The 12,892-nt window shown below is 47.0% G+C and overlaps 1 protein-coding gene across 16 annotated transcripts in view; it reads left to right on the top strand.

Moving 5' to 3' along the window:
- Positions 1-12,892, top strand: part of UNC13B (unc-13 homolog B) — a 234,021-nt gene that overhangs the window by 217,757 nt on the left and 3,372 nt on the right. For 9 of the 16 annotated variants that reach the window (XM_032239966.1, XM_032239957.1, XM_032239958.1 and 6 more), the window contains 13 exons: positions 1,075-1,202; positions 1,849-1,934; positions 7,759-7,885; positions 8,127-8,223; positions 8,451-8,594; positions 8,916-8,993; positions 9,471-9,548; positions 9,801-9,889; positions 10,128-10,280; positions 10,407-10,530; positions 10,638-10,694; positions 10,897-10,977; positions 11,556-11,703. In XM_032239966.1, the coding sequence (XP_032095857.1) occupies positions 1,075-1,202; positions 1,849-1,934; positions 7,759-7,885; positions 8,127-8,223; positions 8,451-8,594; positions 8,916-8,993; positions 9,471-9,548; positions 9,801-9,889; positions 10,128-10,280; positions 10,407-10,530; positions 10,638-10,694; positions 10,897-10,977; positions 11,556-11,703 (1,390 nt within the window). Of the gene's footprint in view, positions 1-1,074; positions 1,203-1,848; positions 1,935-6,463; positions 6,506-7,758; positions 7,886-8,126; positions 8,224-8,450; positions 8,595-8,915; positions 8,994-9,470; positions 9,549-9,800; positions 9,890-10,127; positions 10,281-10,406; positions 10,531-10,637; positions 10,695-10,896; positions 10,978-11,555; positions 11,704-12,892 lie in introns of all 16 variants that reach the window. The other 7 variants (XM_032239961.1, XM_032239962.1, XM_032239963.1 and 4 more) reach the window with 1 other exon arrangement.

A 12,892-nucleotide genomic window follows, 5' to 3' on the forward strand; every position in this document is an offset into this window, starting at 1 on the left:
AGGACCTCTTCAAGGGAATTTAAACTTTATTGAATGCTGTTGAAGGGCTTTAAGCAGAGGAGTAAGACTTTGAGATTTTCTTTGTAGAAAGATCACTGATAGCTGCAAGGAGGAGGGATTGGATTGGAGATCAAAGACCAGTTCGGAAATTCTTGAATGATATAAGAGCCTGAGCCAGGATAATGACAGAAAAAATAAAAGGAAGAAACATATTCATGTGATATTAAAGATTCTTTCTGGGTTTCTAGTAATTTCTTGAAAATGCAGGCTAATTAAGGACTGTGGAGGCTTTTCAGTGACATGACATCCCACATAAAGGCCCCGTTTCTGTTCCTGTCCTTCTATGCCTTTGTCTTAGTGGGAGATAATGTGTGTTCCAGCTTCCCTGTGGTGACTCCTACTTCCCTTTTCTGGGCTCAGAATATAACGTGATTTCTCTTTACCTGAAAGTCTCTTCCCAAGGAAGGCCCTTTCTTATCCAGCTAGCCAAATATCTTCCTAGATGTAGTTCTTCCCCCTAATAACTTCAGAGAGCCAAGAGAAGTCCTACTCCACTGAAAGGCTGAAATGCACACTATATCTGTTCAGTAGTTCCTGCAGAAGTTGAAAGAGCTTCTCAGAGCTGAGATATGTATGTGTGTGGTGGTGGTGTGGTGTCAGTGGAGGAATACCACCAGAAAAGGAGGGCTGCCTGCCTATGGGGGCCACATAGAACTAGACCTACTTAGTGAGGCTGGAGGGGCTGTTAGCCAGGGAGTTACTCTGCTTATAGCAAATGAGAGAAGGGATTAGGAGGATGGACATTTTATGTCTCCTAGACTGACCAAGTTTATCAGAGCAGTGCCCTGGGGCTGAGGAGAGAAGTTCTCAGGGATAGGCTTCCTGTGTCCAGGGATCTCACAGTAGTCACTCTTACAGAACAGGAATAGTTTTGTGGAAGATAGCTCTAGGAGAGGAAAGACCCGTGATTCTACAGGAAGAGGTATGGGGAGGGGAAGAGAAAGAGGATATTGGAGACATTCTCCACATTCTACTCTGACTCTCCCTCTCTCTCACTGTCTCTTCTGGATCAAGATGCAGGAACTACCTCCAGAGGAACAAGGGCCCAGCATTCGGAACCTGGATTTCTGGCCAAAGCTCATCACACTCATTGTGTCAATCATAGAGGAAGATAAGAATTCCTACACACCTGTTCTGAACCAGTGAGTATCACCCTTTTTGGCCCTGTATGTTGGTGGTTGGTCTGTCCATCTGTCTAACAACTTCGTTCTCTCCTGTCTCTGTATGTTTGCAGTGCCACCTCTTCTTCCTGTCCGTCCATCTGTCCCTCTGTCCCTTGTATCTGTCTGGGTAACTGTTTCTGGAGACAGGTGTGGAAATATAATGGGGGTCCCTGCCCAGACTGAACCAGCCTCCCTGAAGTGAGAGGCTTCTGGGATTGTGGCTGCCATAGGAGCCCCAGGGGATCCAGAGACAATGTGTATATGTGTCTGTCCACTGGAAATAAAGTGGGACTTCTTCTAGCCCACCCCCTTGCCCTTTCTCCTCTAGCTTATTTAGCCTGAGCCTGCTTTCCAACCCTTGCCTCTCAATTCCCTGTCTTCTGGGCATCTTCTGCCCCAGCCCCATCTTGCCTACGGGGCTAACCCAACTTGTCCTGCCCCCATTTGTCCTGCCACTGGCCCCTAGACCCCTGGGTCCCTTTTCTCCAGATTGGACTTAGCCCTGTTCCCTAGGATTCTCCTCTCTCCAGTATGACTTCCAAGAACTAGGCACTTTAGCCTTGAAATGAATCAAATCAAGTGGCTCTTGCCTTATTCTCTGACTTTGGTTTCTTCTGTGGTCCAGGTTTCCTCAGGAGTTGAATGTGGGAAAAGTCAGCGCAGAAGTGATGTGGCATCTGTTTGCCCAAGACATGAAATATGCATTGGAGGGTAAGGGTCTGTCTAAATCAGTGGGCTGCCAGGCTTCTAGCCCAAACTCCTCGTTCACTATCCCTTTCCTCTTCTAGACAACTACAAGTTCTGGGTGAGTGGTATAGTGAGAAACAAAAGGAACTCTAGGCCTGGTGGGAGGTAGGCCCCAGGAGACATTGGGAGGGCAAAGTTGCAGCCAAAGGAAGTAATGAAAATGGCTGTGTGGATGTAGATTCCTCCTTCTAGCTTTGAAGCAACTGCCTGTTCAAGACCTTCCCAGCTTAGAGATCAGCTTCTCCCATAGTGGGTGTTCTTAGGTGGCCTACTTCCTGGAGAATGGTCTTGTGAAACTTCAGTTTTAAAGAATCAGAGAACCTTAAATATGCAGATAGATATAATTGTTTTCTTATGCTGGGGACTCTCTGGCCTGGCTTTTCTTGAAAGCTGCTCTGGATTAGTGTTCCAATGCCAGGAAGATACTTCTTCCCTCACTTCTCCTGTAGAGCAGAGCCACAGGCAAATTATTATTCATCTTATTCATTCAGTTTGTTCTTTTATTCATTTCCTACTTTGGTCCACAAAGATATCACTCCCTACCTGTATCAGACCTTCCCATCTGTACCCATCTGCACTCACCTATTTAGCAGCCTTTCCTGCCTGTATGTATGGTAGTCTGTCTCCTCAGTCTGTGAAAGCCCACCTAGGAGGAGGAGGAGCCATCTGGGCAAGGACAAAGCAGAGTCTGGATCTGTTATTTGGGTGGGATGGCAGGGCAGATCAGCCACCCTCAGACTCTTAAATTTGTGAGGTTTAGAATCAGTGAGTCTTGAGACTGAAAGAACCTTGAAGATCTGTGTTACATTTGAGCCAGCCACAGACTACACATGTGTATTCTGTAATACAAGCCCAGAGCAGGGCTCCCTGCTGTCAGGCCAGTGAGGGGGTCACTCGTCTCTCCCTCCAGATGCCATTTAGCCTGATGGGGAGTACAGTCTCAGTTCTTGAAGAACTCCAGCTCCAGTTGGTTTGGTGGAAAAGAGAAAATACCTGTGAAAAGTGAATCAACTCCATAAGAGAGGCAGTGTGAGGTGGAACAGAAGTTTTCAAACAGAAGTATCTCAGGAGCTAAGTTAAAGGGAAACCCAGAGGCTAGGCTTCTTTTACATGATGCCAGCTCAGCCAGCCCTGCTTTTATCAATCTTACGTGGGATTCTAGATGAGATTTTTTTTGAAAGGGGAGTTCTGCTAATGTTTAAAACAAACACAAAAGGATTCAAAACTTCTACTTTAAGAGAAAGAATTAATGTTGGCCTGATTTCAAACCTCAATTTCACTGCCTACATTGCAGGGTGAATTTGGTCCAAACTAAATTTTTATGAGCTCCCATTTTCTCATCTGTAAAATGGGAGTGATGATAGCATCTATTCCTTTGAACTGATGAAGTACTGAGATGTTTATTACATGGTTAGCACATTCTCTGGCGCTTACTAAGCACTGACTAAATCTTAGTTATTAAGAACAGTAAGAAACCATTGTAGGCTCATGAGCAAAGATGCAATGTATTTATTTTAATAAGATTTACTTTTTAGTAACATTTTAATAAGATTTACTTCAGTGGGAGATGAGGGCACCAGGGAGAGACCAGAATCAGAGAATGCAGATAACGAAGAGCTGTTGTAATAACTTAGGGAGGAGAGGGCACTGGGATTAGAGAAGAGAAGTGGAGAGAGGAGAATGGGCTTTGAAAGACATTGGAAGGAAGCCAGAACAGGACTTGATGATTCTCAGAATATGTAGGGCAAGAGAAGGGGAGGAGTTTGGAGGCCTGGATGGTAGGAGAGTGGCATTGAATCTGACTATAAAAGGAAAGTTGAAAATGCTGTCCTTCGCCAAATATTTTGTAAGTCAACATTACTGAGGTATAATTTATGTACAATGTAATAAGACTACTTTAAGAATATAATTTGATGAGTTTTGACAAGTAAGCCCATCTGTGTAACAACTCTCCCAATTAAAATATGAAACAAAAGTTCCTTCCTGCTGCTTTACAGTAAATGCCCACTCCATTCATCAAATGTTTATTGAATATTATCTTTGTGCCATGCACTGTGCTGGTTATTGGAATCCAATGAGATAAATGAGGCATAGCACCATCCTGTAAGAAGCTCACAGAGCAGTCTAGAAAACAGTCATATAAATTGGCAGTTACAACACAAAGTTATAATGTCACAAGAGGAGTAAGCATAGGGTGCTGAGAGCACATAGAAGAACCATGTAACCCAGACTCTGAGAACCGAGAAAGGCTTCCTGGAGGAGGTGATATACAAGCTGAAACCTGAAGGGCAATAAGACTTAGCCAGGAGAGTGGTAGTGATAAGAAAGAGAGACACAGAACATTTCATGCAGAGGCTGGGATCTAGAGAGATCTGGCATGATTGGAGAACTGGAAGCAGCAGTAGTTCAGTGTGACTAGCACTTCAGAGGGCAGGGGAAGAAATAAATAAGACATGAAGATGGAGAGATATGACAGTCAGATCATGAAGAAGGTTGTAAGCCATGCATAGGCCTTTGGACTCTTTTTTTTCTTCTTCTTCTTTTTTTTTGTTTTGAGACAGAGTCTCGCTGTGTTGCCCAGACTGGAATATAGTGGTGTGATCTTGACTCACTGCAACCTCCACCTCCTGGATTCAAGCTATTCTTGTGCCTCAGCCACCCAAGTAGCTGAGATTACAAGCATGAGTCACCACACCCAGCTAAGTTTTGTATTTTTAGCAGAGACGGGGTTTCACCATGTTGGCCAGTCTGGTCTTGAACCCCTAGCCTCAAGTGATCTGTCTACCTCAGACTCCCAAAATGTTGGGATTACAGATGTGAACCACTGTACCCAGCCAACTTTTGGACTCTGTCTTGAGGCAGTTGGAAGCCACTGATATATGTCAAGCAAGGGATTAACATGATCAGATTATTATGTAGAAGGGCCACTTGCTCGGTCTGCAGTGTGGAGAATGGATTGGGAGGCGGAATGACCAATCTGGAGGCTGTTGTAGTAATCCAGGTTAAGGTTAGAGATAGTGGTGATGAGACCTAGGCAGGTGACAGTGTGACTAGAAGGAATGGATAGATTCTAGAGACATTTGGGGGCAAAATCAGGGGCTGGTGATTTAACTGGATACAAATAAAGAAGCGGAAAGAAGATTTGAGGATAATTCTCAGCATTGAACAAGAGGGTAAGATTAGTTGATGTACTCTGTTCCACTTCAGCTGGAGATGTTAAGATGGTAAGAAATAGGGGCAAGGTAAATCTAGCCACGATGAAATGTTCTGTCAGAAGCTTATATATATAGGCCGGGCATGGTGGCTCATGCCTGTAATCCCAACACTTTGGGAGGCTAAGGCAGGTGGATCACCTGAGTTCAGGAGTCCATGACCGCCCTGGCCAACACAGTGAAACCCCATCTCTTCTAAAAATATAAAAATAGCCGGGTGTGGTGGCACATCTCTGTAATCCCAGCTACTCGGGAGGCTGAGGTTGTAGTGAGCAGAGATAGCGCCACTGCACTCCAGCCTGGGCGACAGAGCGAGACGCTGTCTTAAAAAAAAAAAAAAAAAAAAAAAGCACCAGCTTATATAGACATTACCAGAATCAAAGAGAGCTTAGGGGGAGATATCAGCAAACTAGGTAGTTGAAATTATGAGGTTGGAAGAGCTCTTCAGGAGGAGAGGAGGGGATTAGGTGGAAGTCAGGGGCAGGAGATTATGGATTGGCCTTTCTGACAGATTTTACTCCCACCAATCAGACAACTTTACTGGAGTATGATTCCATGGGACTTGTTATAATAGTTTAAAGTATGACCAGTGTTTCAGAATTTTTCAGTTAGTTTTTATACCAGAGAAGTTAATGTAGAAATTAGGGCTGGGGGCCAGAATGCAGATAATGAATTGGAAGACAAAGCGAGAATTCTATGTAAAAACAGTAACTTAAAAGGTCACTAAAACAAAGAGTTAGGGAGTTATGGAGTGATGGGCAGCCCTGCTTGAAAAGGAAGGTGGAGAGCACTCCTGATGTTTCTAGGTTCTTTTTTTTTTTTTTTTTTGGATGGCGTCTTGATCTGTCGCCCAGGCTGGAGTGCAGTGGCGCGATCTCAGCTCACTGCAACCTCCACCTCCTGGGTTCAAACTATTCTCCTGCCTTAGCCTTCCGAGAAGCTGGGACTACAGGTACCCACCACGATACCTAGCTAATTTTTGGTATTTTAAGTAGAGATGGGGTTTCACTGTGTTAGCCAGGACGGTCTCAATCTCTTGACCTTGTGATCCACCCACCTCGGCCTTCCAAAGTGTTGGGATTACAGGTGTGAGCCACCACTCCTGGCCCATTTCTAGGTTCTTAGACTGGTTTAAGAATAGCAATTAAAAAAAATAATAATAATAGCAGGGGATGGGGGTGGAAGAGAGGGTCTCTCTTTTGATGTCCCTGAGGGTCTTTCTGATGTCCCTGATTTTTTCACTCGATTTGTTGCTCATTGGTGTCTCTGCTCTGTCACAAGCAACCACTGTCATTCGTATACGAAAAGTCCTCTTTCCGGGTGGTAGAACTTTTGGTTGTCCTTCTGCCTCTAGTCTTAAACCTTTTCCCTCTTCTGCTCACTGCTTCATAGAAGAGACTGCAAATGCAACTTTAGATGGAGACAGTGCTGCCTGCAGTGCTAGGGGATGAAATTCCTGGGACTTGAAGCCCTTTGAGGCTGAATCCTGGGCTTCCATTTCCTCCTTCAGTGTCTGCTGCACTAACTCACAAGGGCCAGCGGCCCCAGCCTGGATATTCTGCCTTGACTTGGAGGAGCATCACCCATGGCAATTCAAAGTTGAGCAACATAGTCCAGGCCACAACATAGTCCAGGCCACAAATAGTGGCCTTCTATTCTCTGTCGCTTAGTCGTCTCCCACATTTGCTTGCTTTTATGTTGATGTGTCAGCATACAATTGATTTTATTATTCAAATTAGTGCTTCAACTATAAAGGGGGTAGATGAAGAGAACCTGTGGGTGTGGCCAGTGCTCCAGACTCTGAGCAAATTGAGAGTGATCTTTGTCCTAGATTTTCCAGAAGGCTCTGGAGATTCAACTAGATGACTTTTCCAGTTCATAATAAGTGCCCCATTTTCTGTAGCATGATAATCCTTTCATCTGGCTGTGTTTCCATCGTTTCCAAACTGACTATTCATATTTGCATACTTCCCTGAGAATTCATTTTTTTCAGTGTCTTAGCTCTGCCCTGGAACCCATCAGTTTGCCTCAAAGATTCCATTACACCATGGCTGCCCAACTGCTCTTCCTGTCAAGTTGGGCCCAGTTCGGTTTTCCCTGTCTCTGTGTAGTTGTCACTGATCCATTCATGCCATGTACACCTGCTCATTTCTGCCTTTAAGCCTGTCTGAAGGATGGCTCAGCTACTGTGATTAGAACAGCCCTGGAAAACCTTGCGCTCTATACTCCTGGGCCGTCTCCCTACTAATCAGCATCAGCACCATGGCCCTTTCTCCTCTTCTTCACCAGAGGCCAAACACTAGAGCAAAAAGACTACACTTCCAAACGCTAGAGCAAAAAGACTGTAGGCTTTATGTGGGAGTCTGGCTTAGTCTCTCTAGAGGAAGATTTGGGCTTGTGGAGAGTTGCTGAGCAGAACACTGGCAGGGAGAGATGACTGTGAGAAGGAGGTTGGGAGTCACTCTTGTCCTAAGGCATCTGATAGAGCCACCTGACGAGATCTGCTGCCTTGGGAAGATTCAGAAACCATGGCCTCTACTGCTGGGACCTGACCTAGCCTCTCTCCCTACCACCAGAGCATGAGAAAGACCACCTGTGTAAGAGTGCTGACTACATGAACCTGCACTTCAAGGTGAAGTGGCTCCACAATGAATACGTGCGGGATCTGCCTGTCCTCCAGGGTCAGGTGCCTGAGTACCCAGTGTGAGTCATCATGTGGCTACAGAGGGAAGGGAAGAGGGCCCTCTGGGTGGGCAGGGCTAGTATCCACAATTCATTTCAGCAAGCTAGTCTTGGGGACTGCCTGTTCCAGGTACCAGTGTAGACAGAGAAGTGTATTAAACTGTGCCCTGCCATCCAAAGGATCCCAATCTGGTGGAGCTGTCAGGATGTGGCATCTTCCAACCACTAGCTCTAACCCCCAGTTCTCCTGCTCTGGCTGCAGGTGGTTTGAGCAGTTTGTGCTACAATGGCTGGATGAGAATGAGGATGTATCCCTGGAATTCCTGCGTGGGGCCCTGGAACGAGATAAGAAGGATGGAGTAAGTGAGGGGCTTTGGCTGCACAGGGGCCAGGCCAGGTCTCCCAGCAATTAGCTATTGGCAGAAGTTCCTAAGCTTTAGCCAGGATGGCTCTCTCTGCCCTGTGGAGTTCGTAGGAGCATTGTTGAGGGCCACCAAGCCACCCCTGCTGGGCAGAGCCTTTTCAAACTCTACAAGCTTAGGAAAAGATAGCAGCTGTGGATGGTGACTCTGTGCGTGGTCTTTAGTTCCAGCAGACATCAGAGCATGCACTCTTTTCCTGCTCTGTGGTGGACGTCTTCACACAACTCAATCAGAGCTTTGAGATCATCCGGAAGCTAGAATGCCCGGACCCCAGCATCCTTGCCCACTACATGAGGAGGTTTGCTAAGGTAACCATACTTGCCTACTCCCTCCCCCTTACCACCACTACACTCATAGCCACATCACAGGCCTGAGCTCAGCACCTCTTCACTGTGGCCTTCAGGTAAAGCTTTGTGTGACCCCCATTCTCCTTTGCTTGTTTCTGGGGCAGACAGATGGTTCTGTCTTAGTAGTGTTCTGTGGTTGAGAGGGGTCTTTCTTCCTTACTGTGAGATTCCCCCTTTACCTCCCTGTTGTTACTGTTCTGCGATGATAAGTGCCACCTCAGGCAAGAGCCCTGTAGAAGAACTAAGTGCTCCCTTTCCTTTCCTTTTCTCCTCTTTTCTCAGACCATCGGGAAGGTGCTGATGCAGTATGCAGACATCTTGTCAAAGGACTTCCCAGCCTATTGCACAAAGGAGAAACTGGTAGGTTCAGGCCCTTGGACTCTTAGAGAAAGAGTGGAAGACATTTGAATCCCTCTTGCTTTTGAAGCTGTCCTCAGAATTGAGGGTTGGGGTGACGCTCCTGATGTCTGATTCCCACCACAGCTTTGCTTCAGATCCATGCCACAAAATTATAAGAATTTGACAGAGATCCTGTGAGTCTCATTTAGTACATTATCCTCTGCTAAGCTAGACCTTTGCTTAGTCTTTTTTTTTTTTTTTTAATGAAAAACCTTAAGATATTCAAAGAGTTATAATGGAATACATTAATACTCGAGTACCTACCACTCAGCTTAAAATTGTTAAAATTTGCTTTTAGTCAAGGAGAATTCGTGCTTAGGGAGAAACTTATGTAATGTGTGAAGTCCCTGTGGCTTTTGTGAGAGAGGGAGGGACCTTAGGCTAATGGGCCCTATGCTGAAAGGAGCGAAGACTCAACAGCTACATCTGTCCCCAAAGCCCTGCATCCTGATGAACAACATGCAGCAACTGAGGGTCCAGCTGGAGAAAATGTTTGAGGCCATGGGAGGCAAGGAGGTAGGTCTTAGGGTTTGGGAGTCACTGCATATTCCCTTTATTCCTGAGCTTGCCACAGACCTCCACCCTCTCTTAGGCCAGGAATTTAGCTTGGGGTCTGGGCTGGCTTAATCTGAGATAGGTATTGGGGTAAGGCCCTGTGAGGGAGGAGTAGGAATTGGGGTAAGGCCCTTCGAGGCAGTAGTAGGAGTGCGGCATTGTAGAAGAGGGTAAGAGAAGCAGCCTAGCCAGGCTTACCTCCTGTGGATACAGCTGGACCTTGAAGCTGCAGACAGTCTGAAGGAGCTGCAGGTGAAACTGAATACAGTTCTGGATGAGCTCAGCATGGTGTTTGGAAACAGGTCAGTGACCCCATAGTACAAGGCCCTCGGTGCTAGATGTGGTCCCTGGCCCATCCCAGAACTCTGCCCCACACCTCACCATACAGCTGCAGGTGTGTGGATCTTCCCTGTACTCCTGCTGATTGTCCCTGCTGGAACTGCACCATGAGCATGTGGGAATGGGAGCAAATAGCTGGTGTTGCTCCAGGGACCGTGTGTATTTGGGGAGGGGAAGGCTGCACTGCGGGCACATGTGTAGTTTCCAGGTACGGATTGATGAGTGTGTTCGACAAATGGCCGACATCCTGGGCCAGGTTCGGGGCACAGGGAATGCATCTCCGGATGCCAGGGCCTCAGCAGCTCAGGATGCAGATAGCGTGCTCCGGCCTCTCATGGACTTCCTGGATGGCAAGTGAGTACACCATTCAGGATTTTCCTGTGGGGATGAGCAAAGCAGAGGCCATCGGACAGGGGAGCTCCTTAGAGACAGGGGTTCTCAGACTCTCACCCTGGTCTCACCTATTGCCTGGACTTGCAGCCTCACCCTCTTTGCCACTGTGTGTGAGAAGACAGTTTTGAAACGTGTACTGAAGGAGCTCTGGCGGGTGGTGATGAATACAATGGAGAGAATGATTGTTCTGCCCCCGCTCACTGACCAGACAGTAAGGACACCTCCTTCCTCTTCCTCCTGCTGTCTCCCTTCCCCTCACTCCCTGCTTCGTCATGGAGGTGGGGTCCTCTGCTTTTGACTGATTCCCTCTCTGCCCAGGGCACCCAGCTGATCTTCACTGCTGCTAAGGAGCTGAGCCATCTTTCCAAACTCAAGGTACTCCGGGTGTGGGGTCTTCCTGGCATGTGTGGTCCTTCTGAGGCCATGGAGAGAGGTGCCTGGGGGAAGGAAATTGAAGCTTTGGAGACTGAAGAGGAAAAGGAGGGGATGAATATGTGCTGTGGGCTGGCAGGTGGGTACAAGACTTTCATGACTATCCTGAGCTGTCCTGATGCTGCTGATTTCTCTGGGGTTCCAGGATCACATGGTGCGAGAGGAATCACGGAATCTCACTCCAAAGCAGTGTGCAGTCCTTGACCTCGCCCTGGACACCATCAAGGTGGAGACCTCCCCTTTTTCAGACAGTCTTACCACCACACCCACTTGGCCCGGGTATTCCACTTTGCCAGACCAGGTGTCCCTCCAGCCCTTAGCACTCCACATCCAGAAGAGAGCTACTATGTACTGTCAAGAATACAGAGAGAATCAGATCTAGTTAAGTTCAAGATGCTTGTAATTGGTAAGGTAGTAATAAGGCAGGAACATACGAACTGTGCTTCAAGGCACCTGGGAGAGGTATATCATAGGTCTCAAGTTCTCTAAGGTTCAGTTGGGTAAAAGAGCACAAGAGCACTTTTGGCTCTTCTCCCTACCTGAAATGCTTCTATTCCATTACTGTGCTTGTCCAGAAAGACTCATCCTTTAAACACCACCCTACCTCCAGGAATGTGGCCATCCCTGCCAATACTGCCAAATACCCCAATAATACTCTTCACCCAAGAGACTATGACTCTGGTTCTGTGGATTTTCCTGAATGGCCTATTCTCACAGTCCTCTTCTTGCTTCTCTGAGGACAGTGTTGGGGAGCTGCTTTCTGTAAGGGGATGAAACAGTCACAGGTGTTCTTTTATCTTGCAGCAATACTTCCACGCAGGAGGCAATGGACTGAAGAAAACCTTCCTGGAGAAGAGCCCAGATCTGCAGTCTCTACGCTATGCCTTGTCTCTGTATACACAGACCACTGACACTCTCATCAAGACCTTTGTGCGCTCGCAGACTACCCAGGGTAAGGCCCTGAGGGCTTTGGGTTTCCACTTCTTTCTGATACACATCTTCCCCTAGGGAGTCTGTATCTTCATGCCCTTGGGGATGGAACCCGTTAACTTCCTCAGAGAGCCCTTCAAAGTCAGATCTCAATTACTTGATGGGACCTCAGTACTTACCTCTACCCCATGCCCATTACCAGGCAGAAGAATCACAGAGGCCTGGGAAATATGTCTGAGATTTCTTTTCTCAGACATTACCTGGTCCATGCATGTTTATTGAGGTCAAGGAGTATACCCTGACTGGCCTGACTGGTAAGCGGCAAGAAGAAGGAAAAATCTGCGAGGAAGCCTTGAGAATGAATGGAAACCATGAGAAATGTGAAGGCTCATACATAGTGTGGGGAGCTTTGCTGGGAGTTTTCCTGGGGAGAGAAGGCAAAAGACTTTCCAGACTCTGCAGCATGGATGAGGAGACAAGGAAGAGAGGCAAACCATGGCAGCTGCTGAGGGAGGATGTGGATTTCGGGGCCCTGTGCACAGCTGAGGCTCCAGCCTCAGGGGTGATACTTATGCACAGGGGACCCAGGAAGCTGGTTTTCTCCCAGTGACTTTCAGTCCTCAGAACACCTCCCTACCCTCCAGCATGGCCTGTCCAAAACAAAACATATCTGCAAAGATATAGCTCAGATTGAAATTCTGACGCTGGTGAGAGCCTTCCCAGGAGGCACCTCAGGCACATTTGTTATGGCTGGTTCCAAGGAAACCTGAGCAGGCTACCTGGGAGAGTGAACCTGGTGGGGGAAATTGGCACCTTAGGCATTACTGAGCTGTGTGTGAATCTGGGGCACAGGGCTGACCTAGAGGGGAGAGGGGTCTAAGCAGATAGACTGGTGATAGAAGGTGAGAAAATGAAAGGGACCTGAAGTGTACTGCTCTATTTCTCATCTATTCTCATTTCTAATCCAGGGTGGGAAGAATAGAGAACAAAAGAAGAGCTGTGAGTCTTATTCAAGGGGATAGGGAGAACTTTTACAGAGCTGGGTACATGTGCAGGCATATACCATCAAGGAAGATCTGAGTTAATCCAGAAAGGCTTTTTAGAAGCATTGAGCTTTAAGCTTGATAAAACATGAGGAGAGTCTGGAATGGGCACACATATGGTAAAAGCAGGGTTGGCGACTGCAGGAAGAATCTGTGTGTTTATGTGTA

This window comes from Sapajus apella, unplaced genomic scaffold, assembly GCF_009761245.1.
Source record: "Sapajus apella isolate SASKATOON/1434 unplaced genomic scaffold, GSC_monkey_1.0 scaffold46, whole genome shotgun sequence".
In the NCBI taxonomy this organism is placed as follows: domain Eukaryota; kingdom Metazoa; phylum Chordata; class Mammalia; order Primates; family Cebidae; genus Sapajus; species Sapajus apella.